Source organism: Carassius auratus, unplaced genomic scaffold, assembly GCF_003368295.1.
Source record: "Carassius auratus strain Wakin unplaced genomic scaffold, ASM336829v1 scaf_tig00215906, whole genome shotgun sequence".
NCBI lineage: Eukaryota > Metazoa > Chordata > Actinopteri > Cypriniformes > Cyprinidae > Carassius > Carassius auratus.
The window spans coordinates 457,326-476,277 of NW_020528302.1; the positions used below are offsets into that span (position 1 = coordinate 457,326).

The window sequence follows — 18,952 nt, forward strand, 5'->3', positions numbered from 1 at the left end:
CATCTCTTACTTTACAAATATTACAGAAAGATCAGAATTGGTCAAAACACTGTGTTTTGTCTTTATATAAAGACTGACTGAGGTGGGTTTTTGTTCACACTGGTGGGGAAATCTGATCTGATTTTATTAAATCTTATTTTTAGACTGATGTCTAAAGTGACCTGATGTTTTGTGTTTGCTCTATGTTCAGCAATCAATTTTAGTCAGATGAGTAATATAAAATCCACCTTTTTTAAGACAAGCTCCTTCAGTTCAGCTTCATCCACATTCTCAGCAGCTTTCACCTGCACTCGGACCACCTGCTTCTTGACTGTCAGAGAAACATCATATATGTTACTTAGTTTTACTAATCTTACTAATTGAACATATAAATAAGGAATTCATAAACTTTTTGTCAGCAAAACCCCTTTGACCACAAATCTTAAACATGTACTTACATCTGCCCCTGCAATTTTAGTTTGAGGTTTGTGATGGGGAAGTTATGGCCTAGTGGTTAGAAATCGGTGCCAAATGTCAGTGCCCGAGAACACATCTGAGTGTGAGAGTAAAGGGGGTCAGAGACCGGATGAGAAGCGCAGTGCTGTTCCACATCTTTGTGTTGAGTGTATGCACACCGGTGGCACAACTCGATGACTGTCTGTGCCGACGCTGTTAAAAATCCTGCCGCGATTTTATAGTTTTCCATAAAATCACATTATATTTCTCCCAAATTGTTTTTAATGTACATAGTTACTTTATCCTAGGCTGGAAGATTGTGTATTTTGAATACTTCGGCACAGCGATCATCTTTCTGTAGGTCTAATACAGTCTGTATGCTTTATAGAGAGAGCTATAATAATACAAATCACACTTTCTCTTCACGTTTGCTCTGTTTTTCAAACTCAGCAACACAATTTCATAAATTTTTGAAGTGAACTTCTGGCTTTTTGGTGATTAGATTAAATGTTCTGGACTGCTGTCTCCTTGAACTGAATGCTGTGTGTCTGTTGTGTGATATGTGAGTTGCTTGTTGACGTTTAAAATTATTTTGTCTAGTGTGTTGAATTTCTAAATACATAACAAAATGTTGAAATTGATAGGATTGGATGTATGTATGAATTGGATGTATGTATGGATGAGCTACCAGTCTTACAGTAGAAGTACTGAGTCGTAGTGCATAATTTATCACCAGTGTATGATAATAATTATTTGGACCAGCACAATTTTCGTTCTACTTAGTTAATGTGTGAGTAGCAAGTTACATTTACATTTAGTCATTTTCCAGACGTTTTTATCCAAAGCAACTTACAATTGGGGAATACATAAAGTGATTCTTAAAGAGGCAAACAGAACCAGGAAGTGTTCATAATATCAAGTTTCATGCATTGTTCAAATAAGTACAAGCTAGAAAGGGAAGGATTAAATAAAGAGAAAGATGAAGCTTTTTTAATTTAGGATGAAGTCTGTAAAATTTAGGATGAGAAGCGATTAGTCAACAGAAGAGATGGACGGCAGCGCATGAGTGTCTTGCTTAAAGGGGTCATATGATGAAATTTCAAATTTTCTTTCTCTTTGGAGTTTGACAAGCTCTTGGTGCATAAAGAAGATCTGTAGTTGCAAATACTGCAGTCTCAAATACAAAGAGATATTCTTTATAAAAGTCAACCACCACCTCCTAAATTGTCTTGATTAAACACGCCGCCACATGTCTACTTCACGGTGTCGGAAAATTTGCATAACACAACCCAAATGTTCACACAAAAAAGAGAAGGTGTAACATTCTCTCCGTTGCTGCTGTCGCTGCCATGTTGTGGAGATGCTGTTTGTTCGTTGGGAAAGTGAAAGTACTTTGTTTGGTCTTCCAAAAGAGGACACAAATAGAAATCAGTGTTTAAGTTGTATTTACAACAGAACAGTTCAACCCAAATATTCAGATGTGTGCAGCACATTTTACGGATGATTGTTTCCTGTGAGAGTAGCCTACAATGCCAGTGTCTGTTTCTATAAAATGAGCCAATTCCAACTTTTCAAGGACAGTCTGGTGCTTCTTACTCACAGTCTGTAAGAATGTTTACATATTTAAATAATTTGCCACTGATATTTTAAACGCGAGTTTTGAGCAGTGTAGAGTAATGCTTGTCTTTTGTCATTTGTCCGATTGCAAATGCAGACATGAGTTTTATGTTTATGCAGCGCAATATGCAACACAATCCGTAAAGAATACATAACTCATTAAAATCAGTAATTATCTCCCCACTGGATGCAACAAATGCCTTGTTTGTAATGGGTTTTAGTGGTTTTCTGTTAAACGCATGAGGTATTCAGCCAATCACAACGCACTGGATAGCTGGCCAATCAGTGTACACCCCAATTTTCAGACCGATGAGTTTTGTAAAAATCAATGCGTTTCAAAAGGCAGGGCATTGGATCCGCTTGTCTTATGCTTATACTTTGCTGCTAGGAAGGAATATTTAGTTATCTACCCATTTCTACTTTTTATTTTCACTGTAGTTTGTATTTTTGATTGCACTTACTGGTAATTATACTAATTGCTATTGGCTAAGAAGAAGTGCTATTTGCATTGCTGCCTTCCTGCACTAAAGTGTGAACTGTAGTTTCGATTTGAGGAATTGCCCTGCTGTAGACTATTGGCTGTGCTAATTAGAGGCGGCCACAGCTTTTTTGACTTTAGTTTCATAGAGTGTGGATATTATGTGATGTCTGTGTGCTGATGCTGAAGCATCGGTGGAAGCGTTCAGGCCTCGTGTTCAGCCTCCTCATGAAGACCGAGCAGTGTAAGGACCTGCAACTTTACCTGGGTGACTTCACAGAGCAACGAAACCGACAACACACCAAGTATTATTTTTATCTTTCGTTTACACACTCTGCTTTCCTGTCTTCTTTTTCTCTGTGATGTGTCTCCATAACATTCCGGTTGTCTCTCGACAACTCTCTAATGTCACACACAGACACAACACAATCTTGCTAACCTGCATCCTATCTCTACATCCTCTACTGCACATCTTTCTTTCTCTGTGGGTCTCTGGAATTGTCAGTCAGCTGTAAACAAAGCAGACTTCATTTCTGCTTTTTCTTTACAATCCACACTCAGCATCTTGGGCTTGACTGAGATCTGGATTTGTCCAGAAGACTCAGCAACCCCATCTGCTCTAGCAAACTGCGTCTCTTTCTCTCAAACCCCCGTCAGGTTGGCCAGGGTGGGGGCACTGGTCTGTTCATTTATAACAAGTGGAAATACTCAACCCACTCTCCCCTATGCATTTATAACTCATTTGAATCTCATGCCATTAATGTAATAGCTTCTATAAAACTCCAGGTTGTGGTAATTTACCGCCCTCTTCCCCAAATTATATCCACAAATCAGGCAACCAACTTGAATTAATTTACACACGCAATTGTATTCCAGACAACATTTTAGTAGAACCCTTACATGTCTCTGACCATTTCTTCATTACATTTAAACTACATTTTGCTACCTGTATGCCACCTACCCCTAAAAGACATGTATGCAGCAACTGACACGTTATGCTCTACTTTAAACTGTTGTCTAGATGATATTTGTCCTCTCTCCTCCAGACCAGCACGGGCTGCTCCTTCTAACCCCTGGTTATCTGATGTTCTTCATGAGCACTGAGACAAACTCAGGGCAGCAGAGAGAAAATGGCACAAATCAAAAGATCCGTCAGACCTGAGTATGTATCAGTCTTTGCTTTATTTTTTTCTCTGCTGAAGTCCATACTGCCAAATTTTTATATTTCCACAACAAGATCAAGAGTCCTCCAGACACACGTAATCTCTTCAAAACATTAAGTTCTCTCCTCTGCCTCCTCCACCACCTCCCACCACTTCTACAACAGCTGATGATATCACCACTGACAAAACCAGAATGATAAGTAGTCATTTCTCAGCTCCACACACACAGCTAAAACTCCCATCTTCTCCTTCTGTTCCCTCACTGAGGCACCTAGCAACAAATTCAGCTATTTTAAAAATGTATTTGACAACTTTTGAATGTGAATCAGTAGTTGTAGCTGCAATAGTTAAATAGTAACTGTTCGTTTATGAAATGCCTTGTTATTAGCTTGTACCCATAAATAATATTTTATCTATAATCTACAATCTTTTTTTTCTAAATAATCTTTTATCTGCACTGTTGTTCACTTCATTGATTTGCACTCTATCTGCCTTTTGCCTTGCGCTGCTTTATTTAACTATTTTTAATTTTATTATATGTCTTTTTTAACATTCCCTTATAAAGTTGTATCTACATTTTATATTTTGATCTAACTGTTCAGAATGTGTAGTTTTACTACATAAAATGTAATTGTTCAAAAATGTGTCACTGTTTAATAATTCAATGTTGAATTTAAATATAAAAATATCTAGTTATATATATATATATATATTACATTTACAAATATATTTAACAACTTTATATTATTTGTTTAAAATGAACATATTTCAAATCCAATTTTTTGTTAAAATTTGAATAATCTCATTGTGTATTCTACGCGGTGACGCAATTTTGCATCATGTAATGACATCATCACCCAATGATATCATAACGCCATTTAGCAACTTTTAGCAACAAATCAACCTGCCTTAAGCAACTTTCCCAGAAAATTAGTTGGCAACACTGCTGCTCGCGAAAAAAAAACTGTACTTCCAATAAGAATCTGTGTGATCCAGAGTTTCCCATGAGGGCTAAAAAATTCCCCACACAGATTTCACTGCATGTTCAAGTTGATCATGCAAATTCGACCAACAGAAAGTTACTGGGCTTGAAAGTGAAATCTTTGTGAGCTGTGCTTCATACACCTCTACACTATTAACAATGGATGGACCTTTTTTTTCATGTGAAATTTCACAAATTACCTGTTCCATAAACCTCCACCTCACACAGCGTGAGAAAAGCCTCGATGTTAGGAATGTACATGTTCACATAACGACCATTCATTTCCCCGCAAGAGAAACTGACAGAACTGCCTGCTGGGGCAAGTGAAGTGACAGCACATCTACAGAGAGAAAGAGAGAAACCACAACACAATCAGCTGACCTGATCAAATCCAGTTCTCCTGACACGTTCATAACTATTTTCATAACTTCACCTGGGATTGTTGTTGCCGTTGTTTTCCAGAGAGTTTCCGATGCGGATTTCTACTCCAGTCGTTTGCTCCAGACAGCAGTCGGCTCTGTTGGTGACGGTCACGTTGTAAACGTAGTAAATATCCAGCAGGTCCAGCCTCCACCACGGGCTGAGATCGTTTAATGTGTGGGAGCAGCTTGAGGCTTTACCTGGAGCGTATCTGATGCCGTCGATGGCGTTTGAAGCTCCATAGATGGAATGTGTGGATGACTGTACAGCCGTTCCTTTTAATGCCAGATTCTCTAGAAACATTTTAAGAGACAGAGGGTTAAGACTCAAACGTGAGAAGTTTCAATACATTCAATTTGGGTCAAAATATTAAATTCCAGTCCAAAACACTTTTTTTCCATTTACTACTACATTAAAATCTGAAGTTAATATTTTTAATGGATCTACACTAACATGACCTAACCACAAGCAGTTGTATTTTATTACCAACATTATCAAATATTAATAAATACTATAAGTTGTGTATTGGTTAATGTTAGTTAATGCATGTTAACTAATGGGATATTACCTTCCAAGTTTTCTGAACTCCCCTGAATGGAAAAGACACCTGTTACAAAAACAAAATATTTCCATTGCTTTTTGGGATGTCCATCAAGTTTATGTTGCATTTGATTCTTTAAAAAATTTTCATAAAGAATAGCTAATCAGCATCTATAATTGTACATCATTAGACTGATGTGTGTCATTTATACTCACCCAAAAGTAAGAACAGATAAGGGAGTTTCTCCATCGTGTTTGTTAAAGACCTTTAACCAGATACCTGTGATAGTCAGATATGACAAGAGCATGCATCCCTCCTTTTATCTGTGTTTCTCTTAGCAGCTCAAGTCTCCATTCTTACTGAATATATTTCACACATCACAGGACCTCCAGAATTGGTTTTCTCAGAACACCTCTCTTGTCAAGTCTGATTTACTAAACAAATCTGGCAAAATGCAAATGAAGATGAGGACCTAAAGGATTTCACAGAATAGTACACCAGGGTTCTTACACTTTCCAAGTAAAATTCAACTACTTCTAAGGACATTTACATTTTCCAGCACTTTACAACTGTGGTAAATTTCCTTTTACATACATACTCTTACCTCAGTTAAAGCACATGCACAGATACAACACAGACACACCTTACTTGTAAATCGTTTGGATTTTTAAAGGCACATTAGCAATTTACATTATTCTAAACAAAAATCAGTATTGAAAGCTGTTCTTAAATGTATACCACAAAAACACTTTCATTCATTTTCACTTTTCTCTTTAATCGCGACAGTCTTAAGATTTAGTTTAACAGAGCAGGGGAAATTTTGTTTACCTTTATATGCTCAAAGCGCACACTATCCCATGGAAAACAAAACCAAGCAGACTTAACAGGGCGCTACTCAAATATTTAGTTCTTGGTTCACCATTATTTGTCATTTTGAGCCATCACTGACTGAAGTAAGTTTTTTTTTTTCTTTTTTTTCTGTCCTCTATCGGAGGACAGGGAAGATTTCAAGATTCAAGATTTTTATTAGTCACATACAAAATTATATATAGCATATATAACCAGCAGTGAAATGTGAGTCAGTTACGCTCCATGGACAGTGCAAATATTAAAGAAAACAACACAGATGAAAATATACATAAATATAGCTATGTAAGAATGAAATAAAAGTAAACAATCAAAATATAAGAATAAGATATAAAAAAAGATGTATATTGTAGAATAAAATATAGAACGCAAAATAATGTGAATGAAAGTAAACTGTAGTCTTAAATATTAAGATGCACAGGGATGTACAGTGTGTATATATGCATTTTACTGTAGTCTTAAATATTAAGATACACAGAAATGTACAAGAAGCAAATGTGCAAACTGGGTGACACTGTCAGTGTGTCTATGTGAGGTAGTGAATAAAGTGAAAATGATAGAGTGAACATTAAGTGGAGGCATGAGGATGTTAAGAGGCTGGTTTAGAGTTTAGGAGCCTGATGGCCTGGGGGAAGAAACTCCTCGTGAGTCTCTCGGTTTTTGCCATCAGGCTACGGTAGCGCTTACCAGATGGCAGCAAAGTGAAAATATGGTTACTGGGGTGGGTGGAGTCTTTGATGATTTTAGCAGCTCTACCTCAAACGCTGCAGAAGTAAATGTCCTGCAGAGAGGGGAGAGCAGACCCTGAAATGCGCTCAGCTAAGCGCACAACTCTCTGCAGGGCTTTGCAGTCTTGACTGGAGCTGTTCCCATACCACACTGAGATGCACTGAGTCAATACACTTTCTATAGCCCCTGAATAGAAAGTTTTCAGGATTGCTGGTGAGACCCTGTATTTCCTCAGCTTGTGCAGATGGTACAGCCTTTGCATGGCTTTATTAACCTGTGTTTGAATGTGAGTAGTCCAAGTCAGGTCCTCTGAGATGTTTACACCAAGGTACTTGAAGCTGCTCACCCTCTCAACAGGTGTCCCACTGATCATAAGAGGAGTACAGGGATGCTGCTGTCTCTTCATGAAGTACACAATCAGCTCTTTAGTTTTGCTCACATTCTGAGAGAGACAGTTTTCCTGGCACCATGATGTTAATTTCTCTACCTCATCCAAGTAAGCGGTCTCATTATTGTTGTGAATGAGGCCCAGAACCACAGTATCATCAGCAAATTTGATAATAGATGTGGAGCTGTGCGAAGACACGCAGTCATGTGTGTAGAGAGAGTAGAGCAGAGGACTCAGGACACAGCCCTGTGGGGCTCCTACGTTCAGGGTGATGGAGCTGGAGGTGTACTGGCCTAGTTTCAACACTTGAGATCGTCATCTTATTCTCCAGAGACTGGACATTGGCGAGCAGATTGCTCGGTAAAGGAGATCTGTGTGCTCTTTTCCTTAGTCTGTTGCGAATCCCAGCATGTTTCCCGTGGTGTTTCTTGATCCGTCACCTCGGATGGTTATTCAGGTGGCCATTGTTCATCTCGGTGTTCCGGAGAATCTCAGATGGCCACGATGGGTTGGAGGATAAAGTGTCCTGAAACAGGTCAGTGAAGCGGTGTCAAATGTCCAAAAGTGTTTCCTTTTCGTATATGATCAGTGCAGAGGCAATGTGTGTAAAAAGAGAAAGCAAAAGTAGGTAAAAATGTAAATAAAAACATAATCTAAGCGGAGCGACCTGGATGGCGACCGGACTCGGTGGCGCCATCTTGCTTCAGGAAAGGGCACGTGTTAACAAAGAGCACACTCAAGCCACACGCGCACAAGACAGACTCGAGCGATGCTGATTATTTTATGAAAAACAATGATTAACCAGAAAACAAGCTAATTATAATGAACCAGTGCACTGCATTTTCAAGCACTTTATCTAAATCCAAGCATTTTTTGCAGTCTTGTTTCAAGCATCTAAATTTCAAGCAAAGGATTTCAAGCACCCGTGTGACCCTGTACGACGGCAAACATGACAACTATAAAGCCTTCACCAGTCATCGGAGGCTGGCAGTGGAGCCAGCGAGAGCATAAATCTCACTTATGCAACGACAGGTCTAGCACGATATAATACTGGACACTAGATAAGCCTCAACAAGCAAGTGGTTCCAGTACCCTGATAGCTTTAAGTAAAGACCTTCAGAAAGGCATTTAGTGGGAAAGAAACCCCTTACAGAAGAATAGAAGTAGTGAATGGTGCTCTCTTATAACAGCTAAAAAGATCAGCATGCCCCTTTAAAGCAGTACGACATATGGTCAATACTCAAATTTAGGCAAGAGCATTAGCCCTTGTCCAGATAACGGCTGCATCCAAAAACTTAGGAAAGTTACTTGCTGTCCACTGTCGTATCAGGCAATGACTTTGCAAGCAGCGTTTTTACAGGAAGGCACCTCATGAAACTGATTTCGGACAGCCTTCTGAGGCAGAGCAATGATTTAATGATCTACAGAAAAATATAGAGAGCTTTTGATGATAACTAATGGGAAATTTCCTTACTGCAATATTAATTTCTCGCTAGAAATTACATAAAAAGTGGAAAACATTGATCAAAAACATACATTTACACACAAAATGAACACCCACCGCAAATTTCAGACGCCATCTTTATTTTATGGTTTAACTGTCACAGAATAGAATGCACAGGATTGTGGGATATCAAAAGTAGTGAAGGATACATCTATGCTGCCTTCAGAAATGGCCAGATGAAGACATCTCAGGAGATAGGAAGTAAAACCTTCCTACCTTCAAATGTGTCCTCCGAAGGCAGCATTTTTCAGTTTTCGGATGCAGCCAAAGTTTAGCGCAGATATGAGCAAAATTTATGATCTGTAGATTTAAGAATCAAGCAGTTTATCGATACACCAGTTAGCTTGAGCAACAGCATATCACTGATTTAAACACAGTGCAATAGTCGGATAAGTTTAATGAAAGCATCCCCAATAGATGAGCCTGAAGCAGCAGTCCGTTCATATCGACAGCCTTGACAACAGATAAACAAGGCTCGTTGGTAATTTAACTGGTAGTGTTACAGGTGTGGTAATGACAATGAGCAATGTCTGAACCATGTTCGCCAAATAGCACTAGACAATAAAATGAAAGAAACTTTGCTTAGCTTCGTGAAGACGTCTGGGGATGAGTCAAATATGAAATGGGCAGTTGTTCGTGGATGTGGCGAAGCAGATCTCGTGTAAAGTTGTTGGGTCAGCCGTATTAGTACAACTTTGGTGATGAATCGCGGGTCAAAGTGTCTAAATCAATTGATAGGAGCCGTGCTCGCTCAGATCACATCCAGTCCATCGGTCGACAAACAACGCTGTGAATTTGGTTAAGTAAACGCTTCCTATAGAGATGGATTCACCGTCTGAATGGTTCCTGTGTGAGCGATAGCTGTTCCGAGCCATTTGAGCATAATTACCAAGCAGTAGTGCCACGTATATATGTCCCATGTCTAATTGGAGAATGGTAGTGATTGAAGCTATTTGACGGCTGACCACATCAGCTGATCGCAGCCTATGCCTCCGTGGCCTGCAACCAAGAGGGGCCAGCAACCAGCCTGAGGTGGCACTTCCACAGGCAAATAAATCTTCATTATTTCAATAAAAAATGTGTTTGATTATAATGTACTGGACTGTACACAACTAAGTACAATTAATTTCTACTAAATTTTGTGAAATAGATCAAGTAATACTGAGTGAATATGAACATTTTTGTATTATTTCTTCCTTTTCAAAACTCCCAAATGCTTGTTCTCCAACATTGCATACTCATGAACTGAGCATACAGATGGTGATAAAAATGTGAAAAAGGCCGGAAGTCAACAGTAGACATAAGTGTCAGAATATAAAAATAGTTTATTTTATGCATTTAAATGGTTTCATTTTCAAATATTTTCTAGTATAATTGCACTGTATTTGTGCATCAAATTGCAAATAAAAATTAGCCGATGACAGAATTAGGTATGTATACTCATAGTACTTAATAGGTAGCCAGTGTCAGTGTGTGGGATAGACAGAGGACTCAGATGCAGAGTAGTGAAATGAGAATCCTTTATTTTCAACACAAAACGTGACAGTACCCCCCACCTCATGAATGTCTCCTGGTGTCTCCGGAGGGCTCACCATGATGCTGATTAAACTGATCGATAAGAGAGCGATCCAGGATATCGCAAGCCAGAATCCAGGATCTCTCCTCCGGACCATAACGCTCCCAGTCTACCAGATATTGGTGACATCTACCCATGCGGAAGGAGCAACGACATCAGATTCTTGAGAGGGGAAAAAATGTGGCTGGTAGCCTAAACAACACTGGAAAGGTGACAAACCCGTAGACGAGACCGGGAGGGAGTTGTACGCATACTCTACCATTGTCAACCTGGAACTCCAAGATGACGGTTCAGCAGGTGCAACACAGTGCAGAACACTCTCCAAATCCTGGTGGGAATAGTCTCAGCCTCAAAAACCTGCAACAACGCGTCAGGTTTACCATTCTTATAGCCAGGGTGATAAGAAATGGTAAACCAGAAACTTCCAAAATATAATGCCCAGCGAGCCTTTCTAGAATTTGTTCTCTTGGTTGTGCGAATGTACTCAAGATTCTTATGATCACGTCAAACAATAAACGGAAACCCTGCTCCCTCCAATCAGTGATGCCACTCCTCCAGCTCCAACTTGACAGCTAGTAAGTCCCTATTCCCGATGTCGTAGTTCTGTTCCACTGGGGTTAAACGATGAGAAAAGAAGGCGCAGGGATGTATTCTCTCATTTGAAGATGATCTTTGAGACAAAACTGCCCCAACCGCCACCTCAGATGCATCCACCTCCACAATAAACTGACAAGACTGGTCAGGGGCCGTTAACATAGGGGCTGAAATAAATAAACTCTTAACCTATTAACCTGACCCCCTCCTTATGGGACTCACAGCTGAAAGTGCTCTACCTAATTTAAAATTTTAACAGTTTCGTAATTCAAGAAGACCCTTTGGGCTTAACATTTTATGAACCAGATTTGATAAAGCTCAAAAATATTAAAAGTTATGTACACTGAAGTGCCTTGAACTTTTTTTTAACCGCACTTAAATATTTTTTTTATTTGATATAAAAATACAGGAAATCAGTCCTGGAGCAATCTAGAAAATTAATGGGTTGAAAATAACATGTCTCATGAGTTTATATTTCAAATCTGAAGAAGATATCATTAAAAATTAGGCTCCTGCAAATATTTTTATGAGACTATGTCTAGACCCCCCCCCCCAAATATAAAAAAATATTTACCAACTGTATTGAAGGTTTCTACAAACTATTTAGTCATTAAACATACCACTGCATAGTTTTTTTGTCAATTATAACATACTAGACAGAAACTTACATCCAGGGACGTGCACAGGGGGTTTGCTCAGGTTGCCCTGGCAGCTGCCCATATGCCCTTCTCGACTCATGTTGCCCTTCCGAGGTGGAAAAAATAAATAAAAAAAATCGTACAATGGATGCAGAATTTCATGTAGGCCTAGATAAAAAAATAATAATAAAAAAAAAAAAATCACAAAGCCTCATTCACTTCCATATTCGGGCACCCTTCCGAAAGTGAAAGTCGGTAGGGGAAGGGCAAACTCTCTTTACGTGGCTGCAGCGCTGCACGCGACCGGCACCTGATCTGAGCCTGCATGAGTGGCCCTAGAAGGAGATTGTCGCGGTTGTCGGGTGAGACGACTCAACGTTGTCGGAAAAGTAATAGAATGGTTATAATTGTAAACGAAAACGAACGAAAAAACAAAAACTAGTTGGAAAAAAAAATTGTGTTAACTGAAATAAAAATAAAAACGAGTCTTACAAAAAACGATAACTAACCAAAACTGTAATGCGTGTTTGGCAAAACTAACTAAAATAAAATAAAATTATAGATTAAATGTGCATAGTTTTCGTCTTTGTCAATGTCTTTCATAGAGCAATTGTTCAACTGCATTTCATATCCCTGCGTCTCTCACGCGTCTCTCTCACATAACGTTACTCGCGCGCACAGACCTCCCCTCCGTGCACACCGCATCTCCATGAGAACGAGTGTTGGAAGAAGTTCGCGAAAGGTTGGTATCTCGTGAAAACCATTACACAAACACAAATTAAAAAGTGGTATAAAAATATTTTTAATTCTGAATATAATTTGGTCAGTGTGTTAAATGTCGACCCAAGGAGCGATTGCTACTTTAGAAAGTTAACTAGACGCAAGCTTGAGATAAAATGCACTTGGGTTGTCCATGTCAAAACACTATTTAAGCTGTGATTCAAGTAAGGAATAATTGACGACGGGCCGTTGATAATAATGCACACCTGACGTGGTGATTCGGTCACGACTCGAAGCGGAGTCAATTATTCCGCTTATACCACGGTTCCCACACCTCAAGACATCGATCAGATGATATATTTAAAGGGATTCGTTCGGTTTTTGTACTTAATCGCTATTGTGGGTAGGACTATTTCTTCCGCATCTCATCCAACGCTTCTTTTGCTGGTTTCACAATGTCATTTTAAAGCTGGTAATGGAGGCTTGAGCCGTTGATAGTATTATAATGCAGTTGTTAATGAAGTTATTAGAAAGAGAGCGAGAGAGACAGAGACCCACACACACACACAGAGAGAGAGAGGGTGTACTCACACTGTCAGTTTGAACCGTGCCTGAGTGCGTTTGACCACCAAACCGTGGTTCGTTTGACTAGTGTGAGTGCTCCGAATCGTGCCCGGGCGCGGCTCGATTGGCCGGCCCTGGCCCGCTTGGAAGAGGTGGGCCAGGGCACGGTTCAGTTGGACTCGGGCGCGGTTCGCATGCAGTGTGAGCGCTAACCGTGCCGGGGCACGGAAAAGGACGCTTTGCATCACGGTTTTGCGACGCTCCAAAACCAACATGGCAGGGAAAGGGTCGCTTTGGTCTACGGCAGAGGTGCAAAACGATAAAAAAACTAAAAACTGCAAAGTCTTTGCTGCACTTCAGCTGGTATCTTGCAAACATCCTCATAGGAGCAGCACGATTACTTGAAAATGTTCGCGCCACTAAGGCGACACATCTGTTTAACAGGCTGTGAGAGGGCTGTGGACCAAACGACACAAAATTATCCACAAAGAAAACAGAGCGATGCACTCCATTGTGTTCAGAGAGCGCCGCTCTTCCTGTTTATCCCGAAACCGTCGCACCATAATGACGTAAGCGTGCTCCGAATTAGACTGCAGCAGCGTCTCTAAACAGCGCTGTTATTACCTCGCTAGTGTCATGTGTACTTTTGGAAAATCGTCTGTCATGTTGTTGTTTTTGTTAGTCCTGTAATTTCCGTTATTACAGTTTTACTATGCGAAGTGATATGGAACTGTAATGCGTTCAAGAGAGCTGCCTGGAACTACGGTCGCCATGCTTTTCCCAGAAAATAATGTCACGCCTCAGAACGTTCGTCAGCCAATCAGATTCAAGCATTCAACGGCCCCGTAGTATAAATATTAAATAATGTTATGTCATTTTTTTACTCTTACACTGAATGTTTGCTCCTTCATTCGAGATGAGTAGGCTATTGTAAATTTAGTATAGGGTGTGAAAATTGTACAGCTGTGGAATTTGTATAGGGTGTGAATTCTGTATAGAACATTATTGCTTGACTAAAGGAAAGCCGTCTCTCTCTTTCTCACCCATGCACACTCACTCATGCACACACCCACGGCAAACACACACACTAAAAAAATTATGCTGTATTTAAAGTTTTCTTTTTATTTGTTATTTGTCATGTTCTTTTCTCAGATTAAGCTCCCTGACAATCTGACAGAAATGTCTTGTTATAGGGATTTTCATTTTCATGTCATGTTTTTCTATGCTATTATTAGTAGTAGTTAAGGTGATTGAGTGCTGTATTTCAGTGTTTTACTTTGTGTATATATATATATTAATAAAGACCTTGTTATTCTCAGTCCTTCATATAGCCTGTGAGGTTTTTTTTTTGGGGGGGGGGGGTTGAGTGCCCTTTTTTTAGGTCAGAGCAACTGCCCCTCAAAATTCCTGTGCACGTCTCTCTCTCTCTCTCTCTCTCTCTCTCTCTATATATATATATATATATATAAGTGATTAATTTGAGACAAATTAAAGAGTCGATCGGGACCATGGTGGAAACATGAGCCGAATTCCTCTGAAAGGCAACAGGATTATGTAAATCAGTTCCTAGTGCCACAAGTTAGAAGCAAGATAACCAAACAACCAACTCTTTCACAGAACAGCTTTCAACATTAACACTATTAGAACAATTATTGAAAATTTCAATTCAGAGAAGAGATTGTCAAACTTGGGGCAAGTAATCGAGATACAACGCCGCTCACCACATGCAAACCCATGAGAGTAATAAACAAGATCCTTGGATTGACTTCCCCCCACCTAGCAGAACCAGACTGAAATTCCTAAGGGGACCTTTTAACCTCTAGTCTCCACAGAACATCCTTATGTCAGAGACTGGCACAGGAACTGTCTTTTATAGATATAGATGGACGACAATGAACTCAAAAGGACTTATAAATGAATATCAGTCCATCCCATAACTCCATATTCATTTATATGTAACCCACACATTTGACTATCATGTTTATCATCACTTATTTTGTATGTCTTTTAATAACTATTGGATAGCTTAAGGATTCAAATTCATGTTTAGTATGTTTGTGCTTCAATCTGCTTGCTTCACAAGTTTCTGACCATCAGTTATTTGTCAAATGTATCATATTCTTGTTATAGAAATCATGTCCAAAATTATACTCTGCAAGAGCGGGAAAGTTCGGACCACCTGCTTGATAAGATAACATATGATTTATGATACCCCGAACAAAGCCAAGATCTAACATTTGAGGTGTGGCCAAAAGGCCGGTTTAAATACTCAGGACACCATCAAATTTTGTTTTCTGCTTTTGGCATTTGCTTTTCAGCTGCTGCTTTTAGTCATGACTGTTAGTGTTCTTTGAGTGCGGTTCTAGCATGCTTCGGCCTGCACACCTGCTACTACTTAGCCACGATGAGAAGACCACCTAGTCTCATCAAACTTTACTTCTGTTCTTTTACTTTAGTTTATTTTCTTTTCTGTTGAGAGTTTCGTGTTCTGAGTTAAGTTTTTTCAATGCTGTGTCTCCGAGTCTGACCTCGAGTGCCTGTTCAAGCTCAACCAGCCCACAGCTCTGCGTCTTCAGCCAACGTCCAACCACAGGCTTCCCAAGACGTCACTTTGATGACTACTGAACTTCCAGCCAATCAGCAACCTCAGGAAACCCCCTTTCCAAGAGAATAAAGGGAACCCCCTTTACACAGACAAGTAACTTACCTCCAGTCTCACATCTGTCCTGGTGTAATATAATTTTAATTTCATGAAGGAAATCAATTTGAGGGTTAATTACGTGATTGTTGGCTGTTCATGTCCATGCAATTTCACGTATTGCTGTAAACTTGGGATTCCACATTTTCATTTTCTTAAACTCGTGTTTCCCTAATTTTCTATCTTTCTGCAACCTGTGTGAATGTGTGAGTGCTTATGTGTTAGATTAGTTTATATGATTTTTCTAATAAAGCCTTATTCATATTGAAAAGAGAAGTATCTTGTGTTTTGTCCTTACAAGTTAATGTCTTAAACTGCCGATCTTGTTACTGTGATAATTAATAATGTTGTCACTATAGTTTGGATAGTAATATCCAGTGCAGATTTGATGTTAAATGGCTCGTTCAGTTAATCGCAGGGTGCCTCAGTGATTAGCCGTGAAACAGTGATTCTGTTCAAATTCCCTTTAAAATCTTAAATGTTTCCCTTTGAGCTAAATTTACCTGTTTCCCTTACACCTGAGATTGCTAGAAATGCAGCATTTACAATGAATTACAATGCAAATAATTGCTGATGTGCTGATTGCCACTTATACAGATGGTAATAACAAAAATGCGCCATAAAGTAAATAATCCACTTCTCTATTCATATAGATGTGTTCACTTTGATAGCCATGATTATACAGTAATAGCGAGCTTAGTTGCGCTGATTTGCGCACAGACAGATGGTAGACATGCAGATATATTCACATTCAACATAAAACACACTCTAACATATATAAAAACTGTTGAAAAAAAAACAAAAAACAAAGAAAAAGATGATCGCTATAAGTTCCGCCTCCATCAGCTGACAGGTGAGTCAGAGCACGTCACGAGCCGTCACGAGAGAGCGCCAGAATTCAAATATACTATCTTTCGCCTATTTTTCATTCACTTTTTTTTTTGTGGATCGTCTCATTCTGTTTGTGACACTGTATGCTGCAAAACCATGCTGTTTTTTTACTACCAAGACGCAGTTTCTTAGCGTGAGTTATTCCATAACAGACACAAACAGTTCTGTCACTGAAGAAATGAACTAAATATTCAAAATGCCCCATATTGGTGTTAAAGGTGGTCTTCGATTTGTTCCCCTCCCTAATCCGAACCAAGTGATAAGCACTGCGGTGGTCCAACTGCGTAAAGATGGTTGCCCCTGACACTCACAATGTGCTCTCCCTTGTGTGAAAAGCGTTGCCCTGCCACAGGGCACGCCGCTACCACATGCCCCACCTCACCGCAGTAAAGTCAGAGCTGATTAGCCATGCGACGGTGTCTCTCTTTTATGGTCAGCTGTGCTCTCCCAATCTGCATATGCTCCTTCTCCGGGAGGATGCAACGTTGAGACATTGTGTGGGTAATCCCCTCTCTTCGGTGCCAAGAACGGAGAGCAATCTGGTCATTGACCCGAATGGCGAGGTCAATAAACTCATCCAAGCCAGACGGCAGCTCCAGAGAATAGATCTCATCCTTCAGATGCTCAGCCAGGCCATGGAGGAAGTTATCCCAGAGAGCCTTCTGATTCTTGTCGCAGGACGCGCCGAGCGTGCAGAATTCAATGGAGTAACCAATCACTGACTGCTCTCCCTGCTAAAGTAGCGACAATGCTCGTGACCTTGGTGACCTACCAAGAGAGTGATGACAAATGCTACCCAGGATTGCTCTGTGGAGAATCAGGAAGGCTGAAGAGTGAAAGTCAGTGAGCATTGGGACAGAAATAACTGACATGAATTGTGCTTACACGAGTATGGAGCTTGCATAGCTCCTTCACGACCCGGAGTGGTTGGGAAAACCTGGGGGACGATAAATGACCACAAAATGGATTTTAACAGGGTGGGTTACAGTAATTGCATGTGAGGGGTGTGGGCACAAGTGAAATTAGTGGAGAGGGCTGCGGTGGTGGCAGTGTCTTCAGGTTTGATCCAAGTCTCATTTAGTGCCATTAGGTTGAGACTAGAAAGAGAAGTAATAGAATAAATGAAATCTGCTTTGTTAACAGCAGACTGGCAGTTCCAGAGACCAACTGGAATAGAGAGTGTAGTAGTAGAGGTCAGAGGGACAGGCCCTAGATTACATAATATAGTGAAAGTGAAAGTGAAAGTGAAGTGACATTCAGCCAAGTATGGTGACCCATACTCAGAATTTGTGCTCTGCATTTAACCCATCCGAAATGTACACACACACAGAGCAGTGAACACACACACACACACACTGTGAGCACACACCCAGAGCAGTGGGCAGCCATATACCCTTGCCCTCAACCTATCCATACGTCCTGCAGAGTTTATTTACTTTTTTTTTTTTATATATAGTTTTGTATGATTGGCTTGTTTCCTCATGGGGACCAAAAAATATTTATATATTTACTGCTGTTACTATACTTGTGGGGACATAATGTAGGGAATACCAGGATACTCATATTACACTGTAAAAGTTAAGTGTTATTTATTATACAGTTAACAAAAGCTAAATGAAGGCCTCTAACTCTAGTTTGCTTTAGTCTTTTTCTATTCTATCTTTTTTCTATCTAGTTGTCATAACATGTCCTGGAGTGATCAAGAGGGGGTGGTAGATAGGCTCAGAACCCACATGTCATCCAAAGAGGACTTTTGTTAAATGCCAGTGGAGAAGTAGGGGTGTACATATTCACAGTAGTTGTAAAAAAAAAAGATACAAACAAATTTACAAAATAACCCTAAAACTTACAAAACAAATAGACACTTAAACCAGTGCCAACTTTGGTATATAAACTGCCAAAGAAAACAAACTGCTACATGCAGCAAACTCTACATACACACATTAAGCAGTATGCCCTAACCTCTCTCCCCAAGGTTCAGTTTAGACCGGCTTATATAGCCTAAGGCCGGCGACACACTGGATGTGTGGCGCAAGCGTCTCAGCTGCGTGGCATGTCCGTTTTGAATTCGGCTCCTATGTTAACAGGTTAGAGCATGCAGACTGCCTGCGTGAGACGCACGGAAACCGCGTGCATGCTAGAAATAG

At 39.9% G+C, this 18,952-nt stretch overlaps 1 protein-coding gene across 1 annotated transcript in view; it reads right to left on the reverse strand.

Moving 5' to 3' along the window:
• Nucleotides 1–203: 203 nt before the first annotated feature.
• LOC113096293 (pentraxin fusion protein-like) overlaps nt 204–18,952 on the reverse strand; it is a 65,730-nt gene continuing 46,981 nt past the window's right edge. Inside the window, exons 5-7 of the mRNA XM_026261656.1 lie at nt 5,109–5,388; nt 4,876–5,015; nt 204–310 (exon numbers count right to left, since the gene is read on the reverse strand). Of these exons, the coding sequence (XP_026117441.1) occupies nt 204–310; nt 4,876–5,015; nt 5,109–5,388 (527 nt within the window). The remainder of the gene's footprint in view (nt 311–4,875; nt 5,016–5,108; nt 5,389–18,952) is intronic.